This window comes from Pseudorca crassidens, chromosome 10 (genome assembly GCF_039906515.1).
Source record: "Pseudorca crassidens isolate mPseCra1 chromosome 10, mPseCra1.hap1, whole genome shotgun sequence".
Classification (NCBI taxonomy): domain Eukaryota; kingdom Metazoa; phylum Chordata; class Mammalia; order Artiodactyla; family Delphinidae; genus Pseudorca; species Pseudorca crassidens.
Window position 1 is genome coordinate 54,916,328 of NC_090305.1, and position 25,918 is coordinate 54,942,245.

At 45.5% G+C, this 25,918-nt stretch overlaps 1 protein-coding gene across 2 annotated transcripts in view; it reads left to right on the plus strand.

Annotated features, from left to right (window-relative positions):
- Positions 1–634: 634 nt before the first annotated feature.
- The window catches only part of CRTAP (cartilage associated protein), a 32,178-nt gene continuing 6,894 nt past the window's right edge, over positions 635–25,918 (plus strand). Inside the window, exons 1-5 of one of the 2 annotated variants that reach the window (XM_067753617.1) lie at positions 635–1,181; positions 6,438–6,587; positions 13,552–13,723; positions 18,686–18,814; positions 19,349–19,761. In XM_067753617.1, coding sequence (XP_067609718.1) covers positions 711–1,181; positions 6,438–6,587; positions 13,552–13,723; positions 18,686–18,814; positions 19,349–19,458 — 1,032 coding nt within the window. In that variant the 5' untranslated portion in view covers positions 635–710 and the 3' untranslated portion in view covers positions 19,459–19,761. Of the gene's footprint in view, positions 1,182–6,437; positions 6,588–13,551; positions 13,724–18,685; positions 18,815–19,348; positions 19,762–24,845; positions 24,992–25,918 lie in introns of those variants that run through there. The other variant, XM_067753616.1, reaches the window with a different exon arrangement.

Consider the following 25,918-nt stretch of genomic DNA (forward strand, 5'->3'; position numbering starts at 1 on the left):
AGGGATTGAACCCACGCCCTCAGTAGTGAAAGCGCCGAGTCCTAACCACCGGACCGCCATGGAATTCCCTCTCCAGCGTATTCTGAGGAGTGGAATGGCAGTCATAAGGTGTGTGCATCTTCAACTTGATTAGCTTAACAGTTTACAAAGCGCCACTGACATCCTTATTAATTTTGTTTATGCATTGTCTTTCTCATTGAAATGAGGTCGTCGCAGTGCCATCAAAGTGTAGGCCGTGGACCCGCAGGATCAGTCTCATCAGGGTGCTGGTTAGAATCGCAGATCCTCAGACCCCCATCCCAACCAGACTTGCTGAATGAGAAACTCTGGGGTCACGGTCCAGGAATCTGCGTTTTCACAAGTCCTCTAAGAGATTCTAAAGTGTAAGCAGCGCTGATCTATGATCCATTAGGGCCGCGCCTGGCTTGCAGACCGCCCTCTTTATAAAGGAGCTAACCGTGGAGCCCAGGATCACGGGTTAGATCGTGCAGGAACTAGAGGGCAGCGCCCCTCCCCAGGACACCGACTCCGCGCGGGCAGCTTCGCCCGGACCCCCGGATTGGGTGGGGAGGGGCAGCCGGACGGGGCGGGCCGGAGGCTGGCGTCCCCGCCTCCCCAGCATTCGGCTCGCCGCGTCGCTCAGTCCTCCCGCTTCCTTTCCTTCTCGCACCCCTCCTTCCTTCCTTCCTTCCTTCCTTCCGTCGGGAGCGATGGAGCCGGGGCGCCGGGCGGCTGCGGCGCTGCTGGCGCTGCTGTGCGCTGGCTGCGCGCTGCGCTCCGGGCGCGCCCAGTACGAGCGCTACAGCTTCCGCAGCTTCCCTCGGGACGAGCTGATGCCGCTCGAGTCGGCCTACCGGCACGCGCTGGACCAATACAGCGGCGAGCACTGGGCGGAGAGCGTGGTCTATCTGGAGATCAGCCTGCGGCTGCACCGCCTGCTACGCGACAGCGAGGCCTTCTGCCACCGCAACTGCAGCGCGACGCCGCAGCCCGAGCCCGCCGCCGGCCTCGCGCGTCACCCGGAGCTGCGCCTCTTCGGGGGCCTGCTGCGCCGCGCGCACTGCCTCAAGCGCTGCAAGCAGGGCCTGCCGGCCTTCCGCCAGTCGCAGCCCAGCCGTGAAGTGCTGGCCGACTTCCAGCGCCGAGAGCCCTACAAGTTCCTGCAGTTCGCCTACTTCAAGGCAAGTCCGCCTCGCCTCGCCCCGCCCCCCAAGCCTAGGCCCCGCCCCTTAGGCCCAGGCTCTGTCCCTCGGTCCTGGGCCGCGTCCCAACGCTGTTTCTTGACTTAGTTCTTTCCCACCCCGCGCTGCGGAAGGACGCCTTCAAATCCTGTTCCCCCTATTCTTCATCTTCAATAGAGATGAAAATACTTTTCTTGAAGGGTTGTTCTGAGGCGGAGAACATACATAGAACGCCTAGCACAGTGTTATTTGAAGACAGACTCCTTTTTTGGTATATACGATTAAAATCCCATTTCTCAAGTGAGTGGTGCCTTTCAGTAATAGGGCGGAAGAGGACCTGCGGAGCCGGCCGGTCCCTTTTAAAGAGGAAATTAAGGCCAGGAAAGGGCAGGGCTCCTTGGAAGGACACTTCCCTGCCTGGAGGAGAAGCAGCTGAGCGCTGTGATTCATCAGGGCTGGCGCTCTGGGCTGGCTGTCTTTCATCTAGAATGTAACACAGTTGTCTTCCTCCTTTTTGTGGCTGCTTACATTCTGCCTGTGATTGCTGGCTAAAAAGAGCCACAAATTGCAGTCTCTGTCCTTTAAGTCCTTACTCTGGGGACCCACAAGTTTTAAGAGGGGCCGAATTCCCTGTTACTGGATAAACAGGTTTTAGCTTGGTGGGTCTTCACCGGGTGTTGCCAATAGAGCCCTCTCAAAGTCCAGTTTCTATTTTCTCTAACCGAAAACGAGTTTTTAAACTTTGCTTTCAGTCTTTGGGCTGCAAGATCTGTTTTTCATATTTCCCTGAAACGGAGCTGCGTGTCTGTTGCATTCATATGAGCCATAAAACAGCAGAAACCCTAAATAGGAGAAAAGCTGGGTTATTTCTATGCCTGATTACAGTTTTATATAAGTATCAGATTTGTGAATGTTTGTCCTGGCAATAAAAAGACAATTTTAAAATAGAACGGGGATAAGATTAATACATTTCCAGAATGTATGAAATGCAGAAATAATGGCTGACTCATACAAGCAGTATTTTTTACGCTAAAAAGGACTCGTTTTAATCCTCTCTCTTTTTTGTAGAACTTTTGGCAAATACAGTCTGAGCCAAATTTGAGTCACATAATCGAGGGGAAAACGTTTTATTTTTAAACCTGGAGAATAGTGGAAGCTCTGATTTCTCTAATATACAGATGACTTTGAAACAAGTGCTGCAGGGAGGAGGGGACTGCAGTGCTACAATATGACCGGAAGGCAGGGGTTTCCTCCATCCTGACATCCTCAAAGGTTAGGAAGTTCATAGCTTCTCTCAAAACCCTTTGTAGGTCTTGTAACAATCACTTACTTATAAGTCAGTATAGGGAATTCCCTGGCGGTCCAGTGGTTAAGGCTCCGCACTTCCACGGCAGGGGGCATGGGTTCGATCCCAGGTCAGGGAACTAGGATCCTGCAAGCTGTGGGGTGCAGCCAAAAAACAAAAGTCAGTATAATACCATCTGTCTTAGTATTTTGAGATCACTTACAGGGCAGGGAGAAGTTTAGAATTTTATAAATAAACCAGAACCTTCACTTAATTGCTTCAACTGAAAATCACTGAAAAAGTGATGATATTGTGTGGCTGATTTTTTGTTTTCCTTAATGGAGTTTGTATTTTCAAACTCTGTTTCTGGGTAGAGAGGAAATAATTGGTGACAGGCGCATTCATTCGGCTGGCGACAGGTACTGGAGATGGATGGTGCTTCCTGCCCTAGCAGGATCTGAAACCACGGTAGGTTTCATGCCCCCAGCCTGACTTAGGTTCATGTCATGAGCTGTGGGTTCTCTCTGTGGCCGCCATCTCCATGAAATGCTCATCTTCCCCACAGGCCGAGGAACAGGTGGGCCCCAGCGCTTTATCAAATCCTTGGTGACTGTTGAACTCTGAGCTGACAGAGCTGGCTGCCTCACAGGCATGCTTACCCCCTCTTTGCCTGGACCTGGACTCTGTCCTCCCCTGGTTGAGGGGTGGCTGGTTTGGCAGGTGACTGGGAGCCTCTCATGCAGGTGGCTGTCTCTCAGGAACCCATGGCAGGGTAGGTTCCCCCACCCCCTCCTTCTCTAAAACCTGCCTGGGGGCTGTCAGAGGTTTACCTGTCAAGGTGTGGCTCCATGCTCCAGCTGACAGAGCTGGAGTTAAAAGTGAATAAAATCATCCTTCAGGAAGGGATTCCATTTTGTAAAACTCAGGTCCTGAGTGAGAGGCCTTAAAAATCCCACCCTGTGCCACTCTTTCTAAGTGCTCTTCTGAGAATCAGAGAATCTAATTTCATTGGCACATGCTTTAAAAAGGGCTGCATTCATACTCTTCCCTTCCTTCTGGCTGCCAGACTGGCCTTTTTCCAGCCAGGAGTATAAAGCTGTCTGTAGACCTCTTTCAAAGGCAGTTCTGGGAATTCCCTGGTGGTCCAGTGGTTAGGACTCTGTGCTTCCCCATCCCCCTTCCGCCCCCCCCGCCACCCCAGCCCAGAGTTCCATCCGTGGTCCATGAGCTAAGATCCCACAAGCAGCCGGCAGCAGAGCCAAAAAAAAAAAAAGGCAGTCGCACTCCAGGTCACTAGCTGGCATTCTCCAAATATCAGCACTGGCTTCTGGGAGTCTGTCGTTATCACCACCCATCACTCCTCCAGGGCAGCCACTGCCATTGTCTCCAAATGACTGGGCTCCCATGCTGGGGCAATTTTGCACAGGTATGTGCTATCCTTTGATTCTCGGAAATCCAGAGTGTGCCAAGTATCCCTTTATTTTTCTCTCTCCAAACTGAATTCCCTAATTCTTGCCCCCGAGTGTCCCTCTGGATTGGCTGAAGGAGTCTCTGTGCACGAGATCCGGGGGCCTCCCCTCCCCCCCACCAGGTTGTGCTGTGATTCCAGGGCACCGAGGAGCCAGGGCATCGCAGGGGATCCTCTGTTTGCTGCTTGCGTGTCCACACAGGGAGGTGTCCCTATCCTCGGCTGCCCACCTCTTGAGCCTCCCGCCCCCAGAGCATCCCATTCCTCTCTAAGGACTTCTGCTCTCCTGGGCTCCGCCTGCAGGTGCCAAACCTGAAGGTCAAGGGCCACAGACCTTGCTGCCCCTGCAGACCCCAAGGGGGACTTTCTTCTGGCCTAGAGGGTTCCCCTTCCTCCCTCTTCTTCTTCCAGGCCAGTCAGCTTCTTCCTGCAGCTCCCTCTCCCGATTTCCTCCTCTTCCCATACTTGCCAAGTTCTCTCAAGAGTACAGGGGCTTTTGTCTTGTTTCTGTGTCCTGACCAGACAGCTACCTCCCATGAGGCAGTGAAACTCAGAATCAGCTGACCACCACCTAATGAGGAGAAGAGAGAGAGGGGGAAATAGAGGGAAACATGAATTAATTTCATGAAAATATTACGCAGTGGTGATGTTACATCCAAATCACTGGTACTTACCAAGTCCTGCTTTGTTGCAGGAACTGTGCCAGGTACCAGGAGTGCAGACATGAATGACACTGCTGGGTCCTTCATGGCTCAGAGGCTGGAGGGGGAGACAGACACATTAGCTGAGACCACAAAGAGGTGTGAAAAGCAGGGAGACAGAACACAGGATGACACAAAAGATGCTATCATCAAAAAATTCACAAACAATAAATGCTGGAGAGGGTGTGGAGAGAAGGGAGCCCTCCTATACTGTTAGTGGGAGTGTAAATTGGTATAGCCACTGTGGAGAACAGTATGGAGGTTCCTTAAAAAAACAAATATAGAGCTACCATATGACCCAACAAACCCACTCCTGGGCATATATCTGGAGAAAAACACGGTCTGAAAGGATGCATGCACCTCAGTGTTCATTGCAGCATTGTTTACAATAGCTGTGACATGGAAGCAACCTAAATGTCCATCGACAGATGAATGGATAAAGAAGATGTGGAACATATATACAATGGAATATTACTCAGCCATAAAAAAGAATGAAATAATGCCATTTGCAGCAACATGGAGTTGCTAGAGACTGTCATACTGAGTGAAGTAAGTCAGACAGAGAAATATCATATGATATCACTTATATGCAGAATCTAAGAAAAAAGATACAAATGAACTTATTTACAAAAATAATTATATACATTTTAATTATAATGTATTACATATATTACATTATATAGTGTATAAAATATATTAGTACACATATATCCATGAAATAGTAAAGTTACATGTCAACATGTCTATCTGCAAGTATTCACCTGTAGACCCATGTATATGATGTGTGTGTGTGTGTGTGTGTGTGTGTGTGTGTGTATCTATATATATAGATAGAGGAGAGAGAGAGGAAATGAATCCATTTGGTACAGGTTGGGTCAGTTACTTGAAATAAACAGGTCATAAGGAGGCGTGTCCCCCCACCAAAAAAAAAAGACTCTTGATCAAGGTTACGGGAATAGGGAGGGCTCACCTGCATGTCCAGTACGTAAAGGCAGGGATTCTTTCCCTGTTTTGCTCATTGTTACAGACCCATTTCCTAGAACAGTGCCTGGCATGTAGGAAGCTTGAAACAAATATTTGCTGAGTGAATGGATGAGTAAGTGAGGAGGTGGTGGGAATCACTGAGAACAGTGAAGTGGAGATTCTGTGAGAGACTCTGGAAAGTATTGATACATCTGTCAAGGTTCTGGCAGAAAAGATGTGATATAGTCATACTGGGTAGTTGGAGGAACTTTTAATAAAGCAGGTATTTACAAGGGCTAGTGATAGTGAGGTGTGACACTCCCCCACCCAGGCCAGAAGGGGCAAGGGAGAGACCAATTGCTGGAAGCCAGAAGGAGAGATACCAGAAGGAGAGGCCCCCTTTGAGAGGGGCTGTGACCTTCAGTCAAGGGAGCGACCTTGCAGGGAGGGAGCCAGGACACTAACAGCCCAGCCTTATTCTCTTCCCTTCCTTCAGTCTCCTGTTGGGTTCCTGTTGGAGCTCCTCATTGATGAACCCACTGGAAGCTATGGGGACAAGGGAGTCCGCTGTGACAGCCTGTACACCAGCCTCCTGGGCAGGGCAGGGTAGGGTGGAGACTGCAGGGCGTAGATCGGGACAGGCACACAAAGGCCATCTACTCACCTGCAGCGAATGAACACTCTTCCAGAGTGGCTGGACCAGGTCTTGCTGGGTCTTGGAAATCACTGAACCCTTCGCTTCCAACATTGTGTAGAAACACAAAGTTGCCGAAGGACTGAACAGACGTTCACGCTCATCACCCATTGAGTAGCTTTTCTCTTTCTTCTTTGTATTTTAGGCAAATAATCTTCCAAAAGCCATTGCAGCTGCTCACACCTATCTACTGAAGCATCCTGATGATGAAATGATGAAGAGAAACATGGCTTATTATAAGAGCCTGCCCGATGCCGAGGACTACATTAAAGACTTGGAAACCAAGTTGTATGAGGTATATTTGCATTTTTACACAGTGGTTATTTGCAATGCGAGCTGTCAAAGAAGCGTATCTCAGTGAACATCTATTGACATCAAAGGACTGCTAGTGATTTTTGATGACATTTAGTGAATATTATGACAATAGAAATGATTGCCTTTTTAACACCTAGCTGATCCATTTAAGAATGCAATTTTACTTTCCATGATGATTTTAAAGCCACTTTTTTCTAAATGCTACATTTTAGAAATATGGTCATGTGATGGTAGAATAAGATGGTAGAATAAAGACGTGTCTTGGAAATCATCTGAAAATGACCAAGAATAGGAGAAACAGAAATATAATTCTCCATTTCTGATGAAGCTAGGAAACATATATATTAATACACACACACAACTTTATATCTTAAGTTGGAAAGGAAATAGAGGCGCTAGGAGGACTGACTTGACAGATTGGAGGCTACTTAAGTCTCTGCATCTGCAGCGCGGAATTCTGATGAGAATGAATGAGGATAATAAGAAGAGGAAGAATCTGAGCCCTTTGAGCACTTACTGTTGTCCGGCCCTGTCGAGCTCGGGCTCTGGGGGTGTGGGTACCAGTGGAGGGTTGAAAACAGAGGGATGTGTTGAAAGTACCCATGGGAGCCGTTAGATCCTAAGGTCTGACTCCAGGGTTTCCTATCGTGGGACCAGATCTCAAGCTCACTTTTTCACTGGTGGTGACCCTCAAACATAGTGGGCGAAGTCTCTTTCCTGGAGCCCTTCAGTTTTCCAGGGAAGGATTCTCCAGCCTCCTGCAGGGCTGGTGGGGTGTCCGTGCTTCTCTACTGGTGTCTGAGAGCCAGTCTCGGGAGAGGGATGGGGGTCTCACAGCTGAGTCTGAGACCTTACCTGATTCCTGGTTTTTCAGCCCATGCCTGGACTGATAGCAGGCTCTGCTATGCCTGCTCCCTGGCCCCTCAGCCTTTATGGGTAGAGTCTCTAGAAGAGACCACCAGTCTCTGGCAAGGAGCGGCTTTGGGAGGTGTGGTCCCTTAGGTGAGCAGGTGGGCGCTGGTGGGGGAACCCAGGGTTCCAACAGCTCTGTTCAGACTTTCAGCCCTGCTTTCTTTCCCATGCCTTGTGCCAGCCTCTGTGGTCCCTGGTGCCTGCAGGTGCCTACGAGTGTGTAGCTCGCCTGCTCTGAGGTCCCTCCTCTCTGATAATTTGTTTTTTTGTCTTTCCAAAAGTTGTTGAAATCTCTTGTCTGCTGCTTGCTCCTTTCCAGTTCTCCCATGAAAGGACTGAAGTCTTTTTACTTTCTTCCCTGTCATTTTTGGGGTAGGGTTTGGGGAGCAGAATGCACTGTGCTTCACTGCAAGCAGCTGCACCCTTCTTGCCCTCTTTGGAGTCCTGCTGGGTGTGGCGGGCTGCCCCCTCCCCACCATCCCCACCGTGCCCAGGGGCTTCCTCTCTCTGCAGGACTTTCCTGCTGCTGCCACGCTGCCATTTCTGCAGAGCCAGCGGCCTGGTGTTGCTGCTCTCGTACCCAATCTCCAGACAAAGGCCCTTCAGCTCTCTGCCTGTCTTGTGTCCAGGAAATGCTGCCTGCCCAGGAGGTATAAGGAGACCCACCTTCTTAACCTGAGGCCTTTAGTTGGGTGAAAATTTCAGGTCCCAGGGGTGACCCTCAAATACCCCATTCCAGAGCAACTGAAAACAAAACTACAAATAGAGAGCCCCATGCATATTTCAAGGCCTGTCTTGGCCCCTCCAATTTGTCAGGTTTCCGCATGCGTCCAAGATCTCCACTTATTTCTTGTGAAACCGGGCTGCTTCCTCAGCCCTAATTATTTCTTTTACCTGCTCCAGGCAACAGTTAGCAGAAATTCCTTGACGTTTCCACTATCTGGCACGCGGCTGCCCTCCCCAGGAACTTGTACTGATGTGTGGCACTCCTAGTTCATACTTCACTGTTAGGGGGAGGGGTATCTGACACTTGCTTAAGCTTTATCTTTTCCTTGAATCGATTTAAAACTTATTTACTAATTTTAAGTGTGTAATTCGATGAGTTTTGTCAAAGGTACCACCACAATCATGATGTAGAATATTTTCTTCTCCCCTAAAAAGTTCCCTCATACCCCTGTGCAGTCCAGGCTTTGCCCTACCCCCTGACTCCTGGCAGCCACTGCTCTGGTTTCTGTCACTAGAGTTTTCTTTTTTTCCTTTATTCAAACTTGATTTTATTATCAAGTGCCTGTTACTTTTTTTTTTAATTAAGATAAGACACACATTACTAAACAGTGATTTGAAAATAATCTGAACGAAAAAGAGAACATGGTATATCTCTCCATCAGTTTGTGTCATCTTTGCTTTCTTTCATCAGTGTCTTATAGTTTTCTGAGTACAGGTGTTTTACCTCTTTAGGTAGGTTTATTCCTAGGTATTTTATTCTTTTTGTTGCAGTGGTGAATGGGATTGTTTCCTTAGTTTCTCTTTCTGATTTTTCATCATTAGTGTATAGGTGTGCAAGAGACTTTTGTGCATTAATTTTGTATCCTGCAACTTTACCAGATTCATTGATTAGCTCTAGTAGTTTTCTGGTGGCATCTTTAGGATTCTCTATGTATAGTATCATGTCATCTGCAAAGAGTGACAGTTTTACTTCTTCTTTTCCACTTTGTATTCCTTTTATTTCTTTTTCTTCTCTGATTGCCGTGGCTAGGACTTCCAAAACTATGTTGAATAATAGTGGCGAGAGTGGACATCTTGTCTTGTTCCTAATCTTAGAGGAAATGCTTTCAGTTTTTCACCATTGAGAATGATGTTGGCTGTGGGTTGTCGTATATGGCCTTTATTATGTTGAGGTAGGTTCCCTCTATGCCCACTTTCTGGAGAGTTTTTATCATAAATTGGTGTTGAATTTTGTCAAAAGCTTTTTCTGCATCTATTGAGATGATCATATGGTTTTTATTCTTCAGTTTGTTAATATGGTGTATCACATTGATTGATTTGCATATATTGAAGAATCCTTGCATCCCTGGGATAAATCCCACTTGATCATGGTAAATCCTTTTTTTTTTTTTTTTTTTTTTGTTGTGGTACGCGGGCCTCTCACTGTTGTGGCCTCTCCCGTTGCGGAGCACAGGCTCCGGACACGCAGGCTCAGCGGCCATGGCTCACGGGCCCAGCCGCTCCGCGGCATGTGGGATCTTCCCGGACCGGGGCACGAACCCGTGTCCCCTGCATCGGCAGGCGGACTCTCAACCACTGCGCCACCAGGGGAGCCTGGTATGATCCTTTTAATGTGTTGTTGGATTCTGTCTGCTAGTGTTTTGTTGGGGATTTTTGCATCTGTATCCATCAGTGATATTGGTCTGTAATTTTCTTTTTTTGTAGTATCTTTGTCTGGTTTTTGTATCAGGGTGATGGTGGCCTCGTGGAATGAGTTTGGGAGTGTTCCTTCCTCTGCAATATTTTGGAAGAGTTTGAGAAGGATGGGGTGTTAGCTCTTCTCTAAATGTTTGATAGAATTCGCCTGTGAAGCCACCTGGTCCTGGACTTTTGTTTGTTTGAAGAGTTTTAATCACAATTTCAATTTCATTACTTGTGATTGGTCTGTTCATATTTTCTATTTCTTCCTGGTTCAGTCTTGGAAGGTTATATCTTTTTAAGAATTTGTCCATTTCTTCCAGCTTGTCTATTTTATTGGCATAGAGTTGCTTGTAGTAGTCTCTTATGATGCTTTGTATTTCTGCGGTGTCCATTGTAACTTCTCCTGTTTCATTTCTAATTTTATTGATTTGAGTCCTCTCCCTCTTTTTCTTGATGAGTCTGGCTAAAGGTTTATCAATCTCATTTATCTTCTCAAAGAATCACCTTTTAGTTTTATTGATCTTTGCTATTGTTTTCTTTGTTTCTATTTCATTTATTTCTGCTCTGATCTTTATGATTTCCTTCCTTCAGCTAACTTTGGGTTTTGTTTGTTCTTCTTTCTCTAGTTCCTTTAGGTATAAGGTTAGATTGTTTATTTGAGATTTTTCATGTTTCTTAAGGTAGGATTGTATTGCTAGAAACATTCCATAGGTTTTAGATCGTGTTGTCGTTGTCATTTGTCTCTAGGTATTTTTTGATTTCCTCATTGATTTCTTCAGTGATCTCTTGGTTATTTAGTAACATACTGTTTAGCCTCCATGTGTTTGTGGTTTTTACATTTTTTCCCCTGTAAATTTTTCTAATCTCATAGCATTGTGGTTGGAAAAGATCCTTGATATGATTTCAATTTTCTTAAATTTACTGAGGCTTGATGTGTGACCCAAGATGTGATCTATCCTGGAGAATGTCCCATGTGCACTTGAGAAGAAAGTGTAATCTGCTGTTTTTGGATGGAATGTCCTATACGTATCAATTAAATCTATCTAGTCTATTGTGTCATTTAAAGCTTGTGTTTCCTTATTAATTTTCTCTCTGGATGATCTGTCCACTGGTGTAAGTGAGGTGTTAAAGTCCCCAACAATTATTGTGCTACTGTCTATTTCCTCTTTTATAGCTGTTAGCATTTGCCTTATGTATTGAGGTGCTCCTATGTTGGGTGCATATATATTTATAATTGTTATATCTTCTTCTTGGATTGATCCCTTGATCATTATGTAGTGTTCTTCCTTGTCTCTTGTAACATTCTTTATTTTAAAGTCTATTTTATCTGATATGAGTATTACTACTCCAGCTTTCTTTTGACTTCCAGTTGCATGGAATATCTTTTTCCATCCCCTCACTTTCAGTCTGTATGTGTCCTTAGGTCTGAAGTGGGTCTCTTATAGACAGCATATATATGGGTCTTGTTTTTGTATCCATTCAGCGAGCCTTTGTCTTTTTGATTGGAGCATTTAATCCAGTCACATTTAAGGTAATTATCAATATGTATGTTCCTATTACCATTTTCTTAATTGTTTTGGGTTTGTTTTCATAGGGCCTTTTCTTCTCTTGTGTTTCCCACTTAGAGAAGTTCCTTTAGCATTTGTTGTAGAGCTGGTTTGGTGGTGCTGAATTCTCTTAGCTTTCGCTTGTCTGTAAAACTTCTGATTTCTCCATCGAATCTGAATGAGATCCTTGCTAGGTAGAGTAATCTTGGTTGTAGGTTCTTCCCTTTCATCACTTTAAATATATCATGTCACTCCCTTCTGGCTTGTAGAGTTTCTGCTGAGAAATCAGCTGTTAACCTTATGGGAGTTTCCTTGAATGTTATTTGTCATTTTCACTTGCTACCTTTAATAATTTTTCTTTGTCAGTTCTGTTGCTATGTGTCTTGGTGTGTTTCTCCCTGGGTTTATCCTGCCTGGGACTCTCTGCGCTTCCTGGACTTGGGTGGCTATTTCCTTTCCCATGTTAGGGAAGTTTTCGACTGTAATCTCTTCAAACATTTTCTCAGGTCCTTTCTCTCTCTCTTCTCCTTCTGGGATCCCTGTAACGTGAATGTTGGTGCGTTTAATGTTGTCCCAGAGGTCTCTTAGGCTGTCTTCATTTCTTTTCATTCTTTTTTCTTTATTCTGTTCCGCAGCAGTGAATTCCACCATTCTGTCTTCCAGGTCACTTATCCGTTCTGCCTCAGTTATTCTGCTATTGATTCCTTCTGGTGTATTTTTCATTTCAGTTATTGTATTGTTCATCTCTGTTTGTTTGTTCTTTAATTCTTCTAGGTTTTTGTTAAACATTTATGACATCTTGATCTTTGTCTCCATTCTTTTTTCCGAGGTCCTGGGTCATCTTCACTATTATTATTCTGAATTCTTTTTCTGGGATGTTGCCTATCTCCACTTCATTTAATTGTTTTTCTGAGGTTTTATCTTGTTCCTTCATCTGGTACATAGCCCTCTGTCTTTTCATTTTGTCTATCTTTCTGTGAATGTGGTTTTCGCTCTGCAGGTTGCAGGATTGTAGTTCTTGCTTCTGCTGTCTGCCCTCTGGTGGATTGCACCTGCTAGTTTTTGAATTAAATAAAATAAGTGTACCACTGTGAACAGGGTAGAAAAGTCTAGATATAGGTAAGTTACTGATTGGTTTCCTATTTATAATTAAGAGTGAGCATGGTTTCTCCAGAGCTAATGAGAGTAGAGCTTGATGATGGTCTGATTCCTTTCAGGAGGACAGATCTCTCTCCCTTCACGTCTGGACCTTCCTTGGCTTCTCTCTGCTTTCCAGAGCCTGCTTTTGGTTTGTTTGTTTGTTTTTGTTTTTTTTTAATTGAAGTATAGTGGATTTACAGTGTTTCAGGTGTATAGCAGAGTGATTCAGTTACGCATAGAATATATATATATGTATTATTTTTCAGATTCTTTTCTATTATAGTTATTACAAGCTATTGAATATAGTTCCCTGTGCTATGCAGTAGGTCCTTGTTGTTTACCTATTTTATACATAGTAGTGTGTATCTGTTAATCCCAAATTCCCAGTTTATCCCTCCCCTACCCCTTTCCCCTTTGATAACCATAAGTTTGTTTTCCTACTTTGTGAGCCTATTTCTGTTTTGTATACAAGTTCATTTGCATCATTTTTTAGATTCCACATATAAGTGATATCATATGGTATTTGTCTTTCTCTGTCTGGCTTACTTCACTTAGTATGATAATCTCTAGGTCCATCTATGTTGCTGCAAATGGCATTATTTCACTCTTTTTATGGCTGAGTAATATTCCATCTTCTTTATCCATGCAACCTGTTGATGGACACTTAGGTTGCTTCCGTGTCTTGGCTATTGTAAATAGTGCTGCTATGAACATAGGGATGCATGTATCTTTTTGAATTTAGAGTTTTCTCTGGATATATGCCCAGGAGTGGAGTTGCTGGGTCATATGGTAGCTCTAGTTGTAGTTTTTTGAGGAACGTCATTACGGTTCTCCATAGTGGCTGTACAAATTTACATTCCCACCGACAGTGTAGGAGGATTCCCTTTTCTCCACATCCTCTCCATCATTTATTATTTGTAGACTTTCTGATGATTCCAGAGCCTGTTCATCCGAGCCGTGCGGGGGTACAACGGTGAGAACTGGAGAACGTGCATCACAGACATGGAGCTGGCCCTTCCTGACTTCTTCAAGGCCTTTTATGAGTGTCTTGCTGCCTGCGAGGGCTCCCGGGAGATCAAGGACTTCAAGGATTTCTATCTTTCCATAGCAGGTTAGTGGTGGGTTGTGTCCTCGACATAAATGGCATAGCTGCCCCTGTGGGTTCTACATGCCTTCTGGGTACTTGAGTGGCCTCTGAGGAACTTTTGAGCTTACATAAGAAAGGGTAACCGGGGTGGCTGACACATGTATGGATCAGCCTCTGATTTGGCGGGAGCTTCTGGAGAAACAGTGAGTATGGTGTCTAGATACAGGCCAGCAGAGAAGGTCTGCCTAATCAGCCCTACTTGATTACAGATTCCCATAGGCTTTTGGAAAAATAAAACTGGGCCCCAAAGCAACTCATGCCTCACCTTAGGGAGATAACTTTGATTATGGCAGTTTTTCAGCACACATCAAGGTAAAATGAAGAGTATAATGAACCTCTAATTAGTCATCACTAAGATAACTTTTGGGAAAAAAATTTTCTGACTATAAAATAATTCATGCTTATTATAGGAAGTCTAGAAAACACAGGAAAGAATGAAGAAAATTGAGGACTTCCCTGGCAGTCCAGTGGTTAAGACTCTGTGCTTCCACTGCAGGGGTCGTGGGTTCGATCCCTGGTCGGGGAACTAAGATTCCCACATGCTTCACGGTGCAGCCAAAAAAAAAGAAAGAAAGAAAAACAATTGAAAACACATAAATAGCCCTAGGGTTTCTCCTTAACCAGTAGTGGGCAGCAATGCTCCAGAGAATGGGAAATGGCCAAGAGATGTCCCTAAGTGGTTTGGGAACACGGATGCTCAAACTGCACCTTGCAGGAAGGGGACCCAGGTCAGATAGGTCTGAGATTGGCCTGAGCACCGTCTGCCTCTTGGAGTCTCTGTGCCCTGTGATGGTTAATGGCTCTCAGAAACCCTGGGGTAGGCAGCTCTTTTACAGTTATTGAATCCAGGATGGTTTTTGTTTTTGTTTTTTACTTATTAATTTATTTTTGGCTGTGTTGGGTCTTCGTTTCTGTGCGAGGGCTTTCTCCAGTTGCGGCGAGCGGGGGCCGCTCTTCATCGTGGTGTGCGGGCCTCTCACTATTGCGGCCTCTCTTGTTGTGGAGCACAGGCTCCAGACGCGCAGGCTCAGTAGTTGTGGCTCACGGGCCTAGTTGCTCCGCAGCATGTGGGATCTTCCCAGACCAGTGCTCCAACCCGTGTCCCCTGCATTGGCAGGCAGATTCTCAACCACTGCACCACCAGGGAAGCCCTGTTTTTGTTTTCGAATCACTGTTTTGCTCATGGATCTCTTTTTCCACAGAGTACCTTTATTTTTCTTAACAAAACCTTTTTATTGTGGAAAATTTCAAACATATACGAAGAATAGAAGAGTGTAAAGAAACCCCATGTCACCATGATGCAGCTTCACTATTGTCAACTCAGGGTCACCTGGGTGTCATCTAATTCCCACCCACTTACCTCTTATATTATTACTATTATTTTAAAAATATATTTATTTATTTATTTGGCTGTGCCAGGTCTTAGTTGTGGCAGGTGGGATCTTCGCTGCAGCATGCGGGATTTAGTTCCCTGACCAGGGATTGAATCCGGGGCACCTGCATCAGGAGCTCGGAGTCTTAAGCACTGGACCACCAGGGAAATCCCTCATGTTATTTTGAAGCAAATCCCAGATGTTGTTATCACTTCATTTGTAATGTTTCAGTAGGTACCTCTAAAAGATAAGAACTCGTTTTTTTCAACCACTGAACCATCACACCTAAAAGAATTTTAACAACAGTTCCTTGATCTCATCATCAAATATCCAGTGTCCCAGTCATCTCAGAAATGTCATACATGTGTGTTCCTTAAATTTACAATTTGTTGGGGTTTTGTGTGTTTTCTTTTTTTTTTCTTCTTCTTGGCCCCACTGTGCGACTTGTGGGATCTTAGTTACCCGACCAGGGATTGAACCCGGGTCCCCAGCAGTGAAAGTATGGAGTCCTAACCACTGCCAGGGAATTCCCAATTTATTGGTTTGAATCATGTTCAAAATAAGTTCCACACATTGCATTTGGTTATCTTCTTAAATTTTTATTTTGAACAAAACTTTACTATTTTAACTGTGTGTAAGTGTACAGTTCATTGGCAGTAAGTACATTCACATTGTTGTGCAGCCCTCACCACCATCCATCTCCAGAACTTTTTCATCTTCCCAAACTGAAACTCTGTACCCATTAAACACTAACTCTCCATCTTCCTCCTTCCCAGTCCCTAGCAACCACCATTCTTCTTCTGTGTCTATGAATTTGATTACTCTGGGTACCTCATATAAGCAGAATCATACAGTATTAGTCCTCTTATGACTGGCCTATTTCACTTAGCGTAATGTCCTCAAGGTTCATCCATATTCTAGCAAATTGGTTATCTTTTATTTTTTTAATTTTTAAAAAATTATCTATTTATTTATTTTTGGCTGTGTTGGGTCTTCGTTGCTTCGTGTGGGCTTTCTCTAGTTGCAGCGAGTAGGGGCTACTCTTCGTTGTGGCACGCGGGCTTCTCTCTAGTTGTGGCGTGAGGGTTTTCCCTCGCTAGTTGTGGCACCCGGGCTCTAGAGCACCTAGTTGCAGCACACGGGCTCTCTTGTTGAGGTGCACGAGCTCAGTAGCTGTGGCTCACGGGCTTAGTTGCCCCGCGGCACGCGGGATCTTACTTCCCCGACCAGGGATCAAACCCACGTCCCCTGCATTGGAAGGCGGATTTTTTACCATTGGACCACCAGGGAAGTGGTGACACTAAGTTTTAAACATTTGGTTGAGGTGCTTTCCAGTTTCTCCACAATATAATTACTGTTTTTCCTTTTTAAATTAATAATTTGTGGACAGGTGCTTCGAGACTAGGACAACTTGCTGTCCATCAAACCCTCCCCACCCTACCCCCACTGATTTGGCACACTGTTGAGAATTCTTGCCTGAAGCATTTTTTTCTATAAAGGTTGTGTGAATATAAAACTACTTTCCCTAGGGATTTCCCTGGTGGTCCAGTGGTTAAGACTTCGCACTTCCACTGCACTGGGCAGGGGTTTGAGCCCTCATTGGGGAACTAAGATCCCACATGCTGTACAATGCAGGCAAAAAGAAAAAAAAAAGAAAAAAAAACTACTTTCCCTTTATTTATTTATTTATTTTGCTGTACACGGGCCTCTCACTGTTGGGGCCTCTCCCGTTGCGGAGCACAGGCTCCGGACGCGCAGGCTCAGCGGCCATGGCTTACGGGCCCAGCCGCTCCGCGGCATGTGGGATCTTCCCGGACCAGGACCGTGTCCCCTGTATCGACAGGCGGACTCTTAACCACTGCGCCACCAGGGAAGCCCAACTTTCCCTTTATTTTTGTGTCTGCTTCTTTCATACAGAATAGGTACCATACGTTAAACACTATTCTATGTTATGCTTTTTCCACTTAACAATATATCCTAACTAGTGTGTAGAGATTGTGTCATTCTTTTTATTACTGCCAAGTGCTCCACTGAGGGTTGGGGGAGTGATGTACCCCAGTTTATTCAACTATCTGATAGATATTTGGGCTGTTCCAATCTTTTGCTATTACATCTAATACTGCAATGGGGAATTTTAGTGGGCTGTTGTTGTTTGCTAAGTATGGAAGTGTGTTTGCAAAGTCAACATCAGTGGGATTGATAGTTCAGAGTAAAGGTTTACATAAATTATTTGGTATTTTAAGGTACCATTTTGCATTCCTACCAGTAACGTACGAGAGTGCCTGTTCCTACAGTCTTGCTGGCAAAATGTGTATCATCATGCTGGAGTCTTTCGCTTCTGGCTGAATGAAAGGAGAAAAGGGAGGGGCCAAGGGGCACCTGGAAGGTTGTTAGGGACCAGCCCCAGAAGTAGTATTCATCAATTGTTCCTGTCCACATTTCATGGCTCACTTAGTCACATGGCCCCAACCTAACTGCGAAGGAGGCTGGGAAATGTAGTCTTTGACATCTTTCTATGTGACTATATTTAGGTATTTTTAAAATTTTATTTTATTTTATTTATTTATTTGGCTGCACCAGGTCTTAGTTGCGGCACTTGGGATCTTTAGTTGTGGCATGAGAACTCTTAGTTGCGGCATGCATATGGGATCTAGTTCCCTGACAAGGGATCGAACCTGTGTCCCCTGCAGTGGAAGCGCAGAGTCCTAACCACTGGACTGCCAGGGAATCACCGAGAATATGTGTATTTTAACCTTTGATAAATTTTACCAAATTGTACTCCAAAACATTTGTTCCTATTTTGCTCCTACCAACAGAACATGAGAGCATGAGTCTCACTATTCTCTTCCTATCACTGGACATCATCAAATTTTAAACATTTTGCCAATGTAATAGCTTACATTATTTTAGGTAGAATTGTATTTCTTAATTTCAAATGTGGTTTAGATCTTTTCACAGTGTTTATTAGCCCTTTTTATAATTTCTATTAACATCCTTTTGGCTATTTTTATAGTGGACATTCGTCTTTTTCTTATTGATTTAGGAAACTTTGTGCGTGAAAGATTTTAGCCCTTTATCATAAGTGTTGTGAATATTTTACTTTTATCATTTATCATTTTTACCTTGATCTTTTGGGGCAGTGGGGCAGAAGCGGCATTAAGAAAATAATGGATACGACGCAGACCTCCTAGAGAACGGACTTGAGGTTATGGGGAGGGGGAAGGGTGAGCTGTGACGGGGCGAGAGAGAGTCATGGACATATACACACTAACAAACGTAGTAAGGTAGATAGCTAGTGGGAAGCAGCCGCATGGCACAGGGATATTGGCTCGGTGCTTTGTGACAGCCTGGAGGGGTGGGATAGGGAGGGTGGGAGGGAGGGAGATGCAAGAGGGAAGACATATGGGAACATATGTTTATGTATGACTGATTCACTTTGTTATAAAGCAGAAACTAACACACCATTGTAAAGCAATTATACCCCAATAAAGATGTTAAAAAAAAAAAAAGAAGATAATGGATACACTGCCTGAAAATTTGTGTGTTCTTTCAGATCATTATGTGGAAGTTCTGGAATGCAAAATACAGTGTGAAGAGAACCTCACCCCAGTCATAGGAGGATATCCAGTCGAGAAATTTGTGGCTACCATGTATCATTATTTGCAGTTTGCTTATTATAAATGTAAGTAATCATCTTCTAGGAGATCTGAGCAAGGTACGAAGACTTAGCTTCCACATCTGCAGAGAGTACTAACCTCCTAAGATCGTTGTGAGGATTAAATGAGTTGATAGACGTGGAATGCTTAGGAAATTCACGCACTGGCACATGGCAAACTCTATATAACCGTTTTTTTGGTGGTTGTCGTTGTTGTTTTGGCCGCTCTGCGTGGCATGCGTGATCTTAGTTCCCCGACCAGGGATCAAACCCATGCCCCCTTGCAGTGGAGGCGCAGAGTACTAACCAATGGACCGCCAGGCAAGTCCCTTTTTTCTTTTCTTTTTTTAAAAAATATCATTATTTCCCTTCTTCCACATCATTGGCTTTACTTTTCAGACTCTTAGAAGGTCATTGCAGTTGGTCCTGCCTTGGCCTGAAATTGGAGCTTATCAATCAGAACCTTCCAAGTGGACAAAGGGGACACATGGGAGAAAGAAAGGAACTTGGAGTTCAGACTTCAGAGCCTGAATTTCCTGGCTTTCCCCCCTCTCTCTGTAGCCAAGATTGCTGGGTGCCACTCGCGTGAGCAGCGTGTACCTTGGCAGTTCGGTGACAAGCACGGGAAGTCACTAGGGTCATTTGCAGCAGCGACAACTCTACCCTCCTGATGAAATGTCTGGGTCTGCTGGCAGGTGTCTGGCTAGCTTCCCCAAGGCTGCTCTTCAAACTCAGGGGCGGCTGGTCTTGGGGACTCAGGGATGTCCTGGAGGAGTGCCAGGTGACCTTGTCTTCCACAGCCCCCCTTCCCCGCTGTGTCCATCCTGTTCTTCGTTGGGTTCCCTCTGCCTCAGCAGCCACCTAACCTGCCTACCTTTTAATCCCATCTCATCTCTTCTCCAGGACACACTGAAAGCCTTGCCTGCTGAAGGTTAAAAAAGGGAAAAAAAGAAAAGAAAAATATTTTCCTTCTCTCCCTCTCTCTCTCTTTTTAGTTTTTAAATTAAAAATATTTAAACTTTTGCCGTTAATCAAGATGGCTTCTTTGTTCCTGGAAAGTCTCGGATACTGACATTTATACCATGTTTTTCTGAGGAAGGTAACTGGCCTCTCTCAGCAGTGAACCTGATCTTAGAGCGGCCTGAACCTCATCTAAGGATGCAATGAAATGTACTGAAATGTCCCTTGGTTGGGACATTTCTGAGATCCAGAGGAGGTTGAGGTGTGTTTTTAACAGGTGTCCTTCCCAGAAGTCCCCTTTCATGGAGGGAAGGATGAGATTTTATTTGCTACTGTCACCCCAGCGTGAGCTGTCTGGTAAAGGATTATTTAGCATAGAGGACAAGAGTCTAGTTTTATATAATGTGTGAACATGCTTTCCTATGAGGCAGCACTGAGCTCACAGCATGATGCCAGCAAATATTTATGGACCACATTCTGGTGTGGAGGGGACAGTTTTCCACTAGGCAGTGTCTTTGCTTATGAAGAGCCCTCTTTTCTAATATAAATAGCTGATTTAATGTAAGTGCTTTTTTTCAAAAAGGCTTATAAGAGAAGCTTATTGCAGTGAACCAAACATCGCAGAGATGTACAGAGAAACATCAAAAGCAAACAACCCGGGCTTCCCTGGTGGCGCAGTGGTTGGGAGTCCGCCTGCTGATGCAGGGGACGCGGGTACGTGCCCCGGTCCGGGAGGATCCCGCGTGCCGCGGAGTGGCTGGGCCCGTGGGCCGTGGCCGCTGGGCCTGCGCGTCCGGAGCCTGTGCTCCGCAGCGGGAGAGGCCGCTGCGGTGAGAGGCCCGCGTACCGCAAAAAAAAAGCCAACAGCCCATCTCCATCCCCCTCCCTGCTCTCCCCCAACCCCAGTGTTAACTGTTGGCTTATATTCAGCCACACTTGGAAGGACCCTTTTTTAATGAGAATTATGAAAAAATTATGTACATGTTTTATTTAACTTCTGGAAATTTCAAAACATATATTGGGGGCTTCCCTGGTGGCGTCGTGGTTAAGAATCTGCCTGCCAATGCAGGGGACATGGGTTCAAGCCCTGGTCTGGGAAGATCCCCGGAGCAGCTAAGCCTGGGCACCACAACTACTGAGCCTGCGCTCTAGAGCCCACGAGCCACGACTACAGAACCCGCGTGCCACAACTACTGAAGCCCACGTGCCTAGAGCCCGTGCTCTGCAACAAGAGAAGCCACTGCAATGATGAGCCTGCGCACCTCAACGAAAAGTAGCCCCCGGTTGACCACAAGTAGAAAAAAGCGTGTGTGCAGCAGCGAAGATCCAACACAGCCAAAAAAAAAAAAAAAAGAAAAAAGAAAAACCAAGGTAATTAATAAAAACAACAACATATGTTGGAGAGGTTGGTATAATGATCTCTAGGGTGCCCATCACCCAGTTTCAACTTTTATCAACACATTGCTGATCTTGGATTCAGTTTACAGATGTTCTGTTGGAAGAAAATATAGCCCGTGTTTTTCTTTCATTTTCATGAGAAGCTGTGCTGACACTTCACTAAACTACCCCGTGAATGGACATTGAAACATGGATCTTCCAGCCACTAAGTAGGCTTGGTTCAGTGGGAACACGCGAGGACACTGGAGTTTAGAGGTGTTCCGGACACTTCCAGGCCCTGGAAGCTCACTGGTCAATCCTCTGAAATCCTGACTAACTCTAAAAACCAACCAGAATATCAGAAAATGTGGCAAAGACATAATGGATAAAACACCAAAATTTTCAGCTTTTCTTGCTGCTCCCCAAGAAATCTTTGCTTTCTGGATTACAGGTAAATAGTGTGAGTAAAATTTGCATCTTGAAATTGGCCTCTTGAATCCTCTTGGCCCTGTTTTGAATTCTTTTTCAATCACCCACCCCAGGACGTTTCTTGAGGACAGGTGTCATTTCCAACCCCACAGGCCTTGTGACTAGGAAGTGCCCATCAGCAGTGGTTTTAAAGTTGTTGTTATGGGAAACGGCCACAAGGCGGCAGCATTTCTTCATGCCTAACTTGGATACTTGGGTAACCGGAACCTTAGGAAAATCATGTTCCTGGGTTGTCAAGGAGGGTGTAATGTGCCAGAAGAAAGGCCCAAGGGCTTGTGTCTCATTCCTTCTTCCCCCTTACCCTTCACCCCACAGAGAAATCGCAGCCCCAGCAACACCGCTGCACTGAGGGCGCTGTCGTCCCTGGGTGGGGCGATTCTAAGGAAGGAGGATGGAGGTGGGAACCCCACCACCAGGAGACGTGGAGACCAGGTGACTTTTCAGAGCTTCTCCAGACCAGAGGTCCACCCTTTCTTGGGTGCACTAGGCTTGGCTTAGCTTTGGAAGGGCTCACCTGGATCTGGAGGTGGCAGTCTCATCCAGAGGGGACCCGGCACTACAGGTCCAAGGGGGGCTCGTTTGATGGCATATCCTCCCCAGCTCCCTCAGCCCCACGAGAGTGCAGCCTTGGGACCCAAGCCTCCTTAGGCTTCAGGGATGTGACCCCAGCCCCAGTTACCAAGCCCTGAGGGAAATACGGCAGGTACTACTTTTTTTTAATTGAATTTTTCTTTTATATGGACTATAGTTGATTTACAATGTTGTGTTTGTTTTAGGTGTACAGCAGCTTGATTCATTTATACAAACATATAGAGCTATTCTTTTTTGGATCTTTTTCCCATATAGGTTATTACAGAGTGTTAAGTAGAGTTCCCCGTGCTACACAGTAGGTCCTTCTTGATTATCTATTTTATATATATGAGGGTGTATCTGTTCATCACAACTTTCTAATTCATCTCTACCCCCCCTAATTTCCCCTTTGGGAATCATAAGTTTGTTTTCTAAGTCTGTGAGTGTCTTTCTGTTTTATAAATTAGTTCATTTGTATCAATTTTTAGATTCCAACTGTAAGTGATATCATATGATATTTGTCTTTTTCAGTCTGACTCACTTCACTTGGTATGATCATCTCTAGGTCCATCCATGTTGCTGCCAATGGCATCATTTCATTCTTTTTTATGGCTGAGTAATATTCCATTGTATAAACGCACCACATCTTCCTTTTCCGTTTGTCTGTTGATGGACATTGTGGTGGCTTCCATGTCTTGGCTGTTGTAAATAGTGGTGCAGTGAACGTTGGGGTTCCTGGGTCTTTTCGAATTCTGGTTTTCTCCAGATATACACCCAGGAGTGGGATGGCCGGATCATATGCTAGCTCTGTTTTTAGTTTTTTAAGGAACCTCCACACCGTTCACTGTAGTGGCTGTTCCCAATTTATAATCCCACCAACAGCATAGGAGGGTTCCCTTTTCTCCACGCCGTCTCCACATTTATTGTTTGTAGATGTTTCGATGATAGCCATTCTGAATGGTGCGAGGTGATACCTCGTTGTAGTTCTGATTTGCATTTCTCTAATAATAATGATGTGGAGCATCTTTTTAAAAAATATTTATTTTATTTTTGGCTGTGTTGGATCTTAGTTGCAGCATGCGGGCTCTTTGTTGCGGTGTGTGGGCTTCTCCCTAGTTGTGGCAGTGTGGGCTCCAGAGTGTGTGGGCTCTGTAGTTGTGGCTCAGGGGCTTAGTTGCCCCGCGGCATGTGGGATCTTAGTTCTCCGACCTGGGATTGAACCTGCGTCCCCTTAATTGGAAGGCAGATTCTTTTTTTAAAAATAAATTTATTTATTTATTTTAAATTTTTGTCTGCGTTGGGTCTTCGTTGCTGCGCATGGGCTTTCTCTACTTGTGGCGAGCGGGGGCTACTCTTCGTTGTGGTGTGTGGGCTTCTCATTGCAGTGTCTTCTCTTGTTGCAGAGCACGGGCTCTAGGCACGCGGGCTTCAGCAGTTGTGGCTCGGGGGCTGTAGAGTGCAGGCTCGGTAGTTGTGGCACATGGGCTTAGTTGCTCTGCAGCATGTGAGATCTTCCCAGACCAGGGCTCGAACCCGTGTCCCCTGCATTGGCAGGCAGATTCTTAACCACTGCACCACCAGGGAAGTCCTGGAAGGTGGATTCTTAACCACTGGACCAACAGGGAAGTCCCAGCGATGTGGAGCATCTTTTCCAGTGCTTCTTTTTTATTTTTAAAAACAGTGTGAGTGAAATTTATCTCTTGACATTGGTTTCTTGAAAGTCGGCCTTGTTTTGAAATCTTTTTCAATCACCCCAGGACATTTCTTGAGGACGGGTGTCATTTCCAACCCCACAGGCCTTGTGACTCGGAAGTGCCCATACACAGCGGTTTTAAAGTTGTTGTTATGGGAAACTGCCACAAGGCGGCAGCATTTCTTCATGCCCAACTTGGATACTCGGGCAGTCAGAGCCTTAGGAAAGTCGTGTTCCTGGGTTGTCAAGGAGAGCGGAGTGTGCCAGAAGAAAGGCCCAAGAGCTTGTGTCTCGTTCCTTCTTCCCCCTTACCCTTCACCCCACGGAGGAATCGTAGCCCCAGCAAAACCGCTGCACTGAGGGCGCTGTCATCCCTGGGTGGGGCGATTCTAAGGAAGGAGGATGGAGGTGGGAACCTCCCCACCAGGAGACGTGGAGACCAGGTGACTTTTCAAAACTCTTCCAGCCCAGAGGGTGGACCCTTTTTTGGGTGAACTAGGCTTGGTTTAGCATTTGAAGGGCCTGCCTGGATCTGGAGATTATGGGTCCCATCCAGAGGGGACCAGGCACTGCAGGTCCAAGGAGGGCTCACTTGCTGGTATATTCTCCCCAGCTCCCTCAGCTTCAGGACAGTCCAGCCTTGGGACCCAAGCCTGCTTAGGTTCCAGGGCTGTGACACCAGCCCAGGCCTCCAAGGCCTGAGGGGAATATAGTAGGCATTTCTGCATAGGTCTCTGCCTAAAGAGGAACTTCTTCTGTTTTCCAAACTGGCCTCCACGTTCCCATGGATACCCTATCTGTGACCTTTTCACCCGGGGAAGATTTCTTTTGTCTTTGCAGGTATTCCGAAGGAGGGTCTGTGGAGAAGGGGCTTGTTGGTGATCTTTCTCTTTTTGAAGGTGTTATTCAATGGAGGGTGGGGTCGGGAGAGGTTGGCTGATTTCCTGTTTTTGTTTCCTTTGCCTTCAGTGAACGACTTGAAGAACGCAGCCCCCTGTGCAGTCAGCTACCTGCTCTTTGACCAGGACGATAAGGTCATGCAGCAGAACCTGGTGTATTATCAGTACCACAGGGACAAGTGGGGGCTCTTGGAGGAGCATTTCCAGCCCAGACCAGTACGTGCCAGTGCACCAGGCATCACGTTTCCTGTTCTCTTCTTTATCCCACTTTCAGGAAGCAGCTTTGCATCTTAAGAGACGGGTTATTTCAGAAATGAAGGGAAACTCAGTTTTTTTTGTAGCTTTTTTATCTTTTAACATTTTACATCTTTGTTCTCATTTCTAAATCAGTAAGCACTCTACAAATTTTAAACATTACAGAAATGATTCACTTAGGAATTGAGACTGCTTCTTTTTTTTTTTTTTGCGGTACGCGTGCCTCTCTCTGCTGTGCCCTCTCCGCTGCGGAGCACAGGCTCCGGACGCGCAGGCTCAGCGGCCACGGCTCACGGGCCCAGCCGCTCCGCGGCATGTGGGATCTTCCTGGACCGGGGCACGAACCCATGTCCCCTGCATCGGCAGGCGGACTCTCAACCACTGCGCCACCAGGGAAGCCCGAGACTGCTTCTTAATCCCATATTTTCTCTTTCTCATCCTGCCCTATAGCTATGCATTTACTGTATATGCAGCATGTAACTATTAAGTTTTACAAAAATGGGATCTTACCTACTGTTTTGCAACTTGCTTTGTCTTTCTAACAATTTCATCATGAACACTTCCCATGTCGCACCCATACCACCTACTTTTTTTTTTTTTTTTAACAGCTCCGTGGCAGGCTTGTTTATGGATGAATCATCATTTAATTCCCTTGATGGGTGCACTCAGCTTTGCATGTGTTCAGGGAAACCTATGGATTATATATCACTTTCAGAAGATCTTTTCTAATTTGCCCTTAACTTGTATTTTCATTGAGATTTGTGCATGCTGTCCTGGTTTGCCATACATACATCTTCCTTCAACTTCACTGTCCAGCCAACACACACACACACACACACACACACACTTTCTCTTTCATTCACTCAGGATTGGCCACTCTTTTTTTCA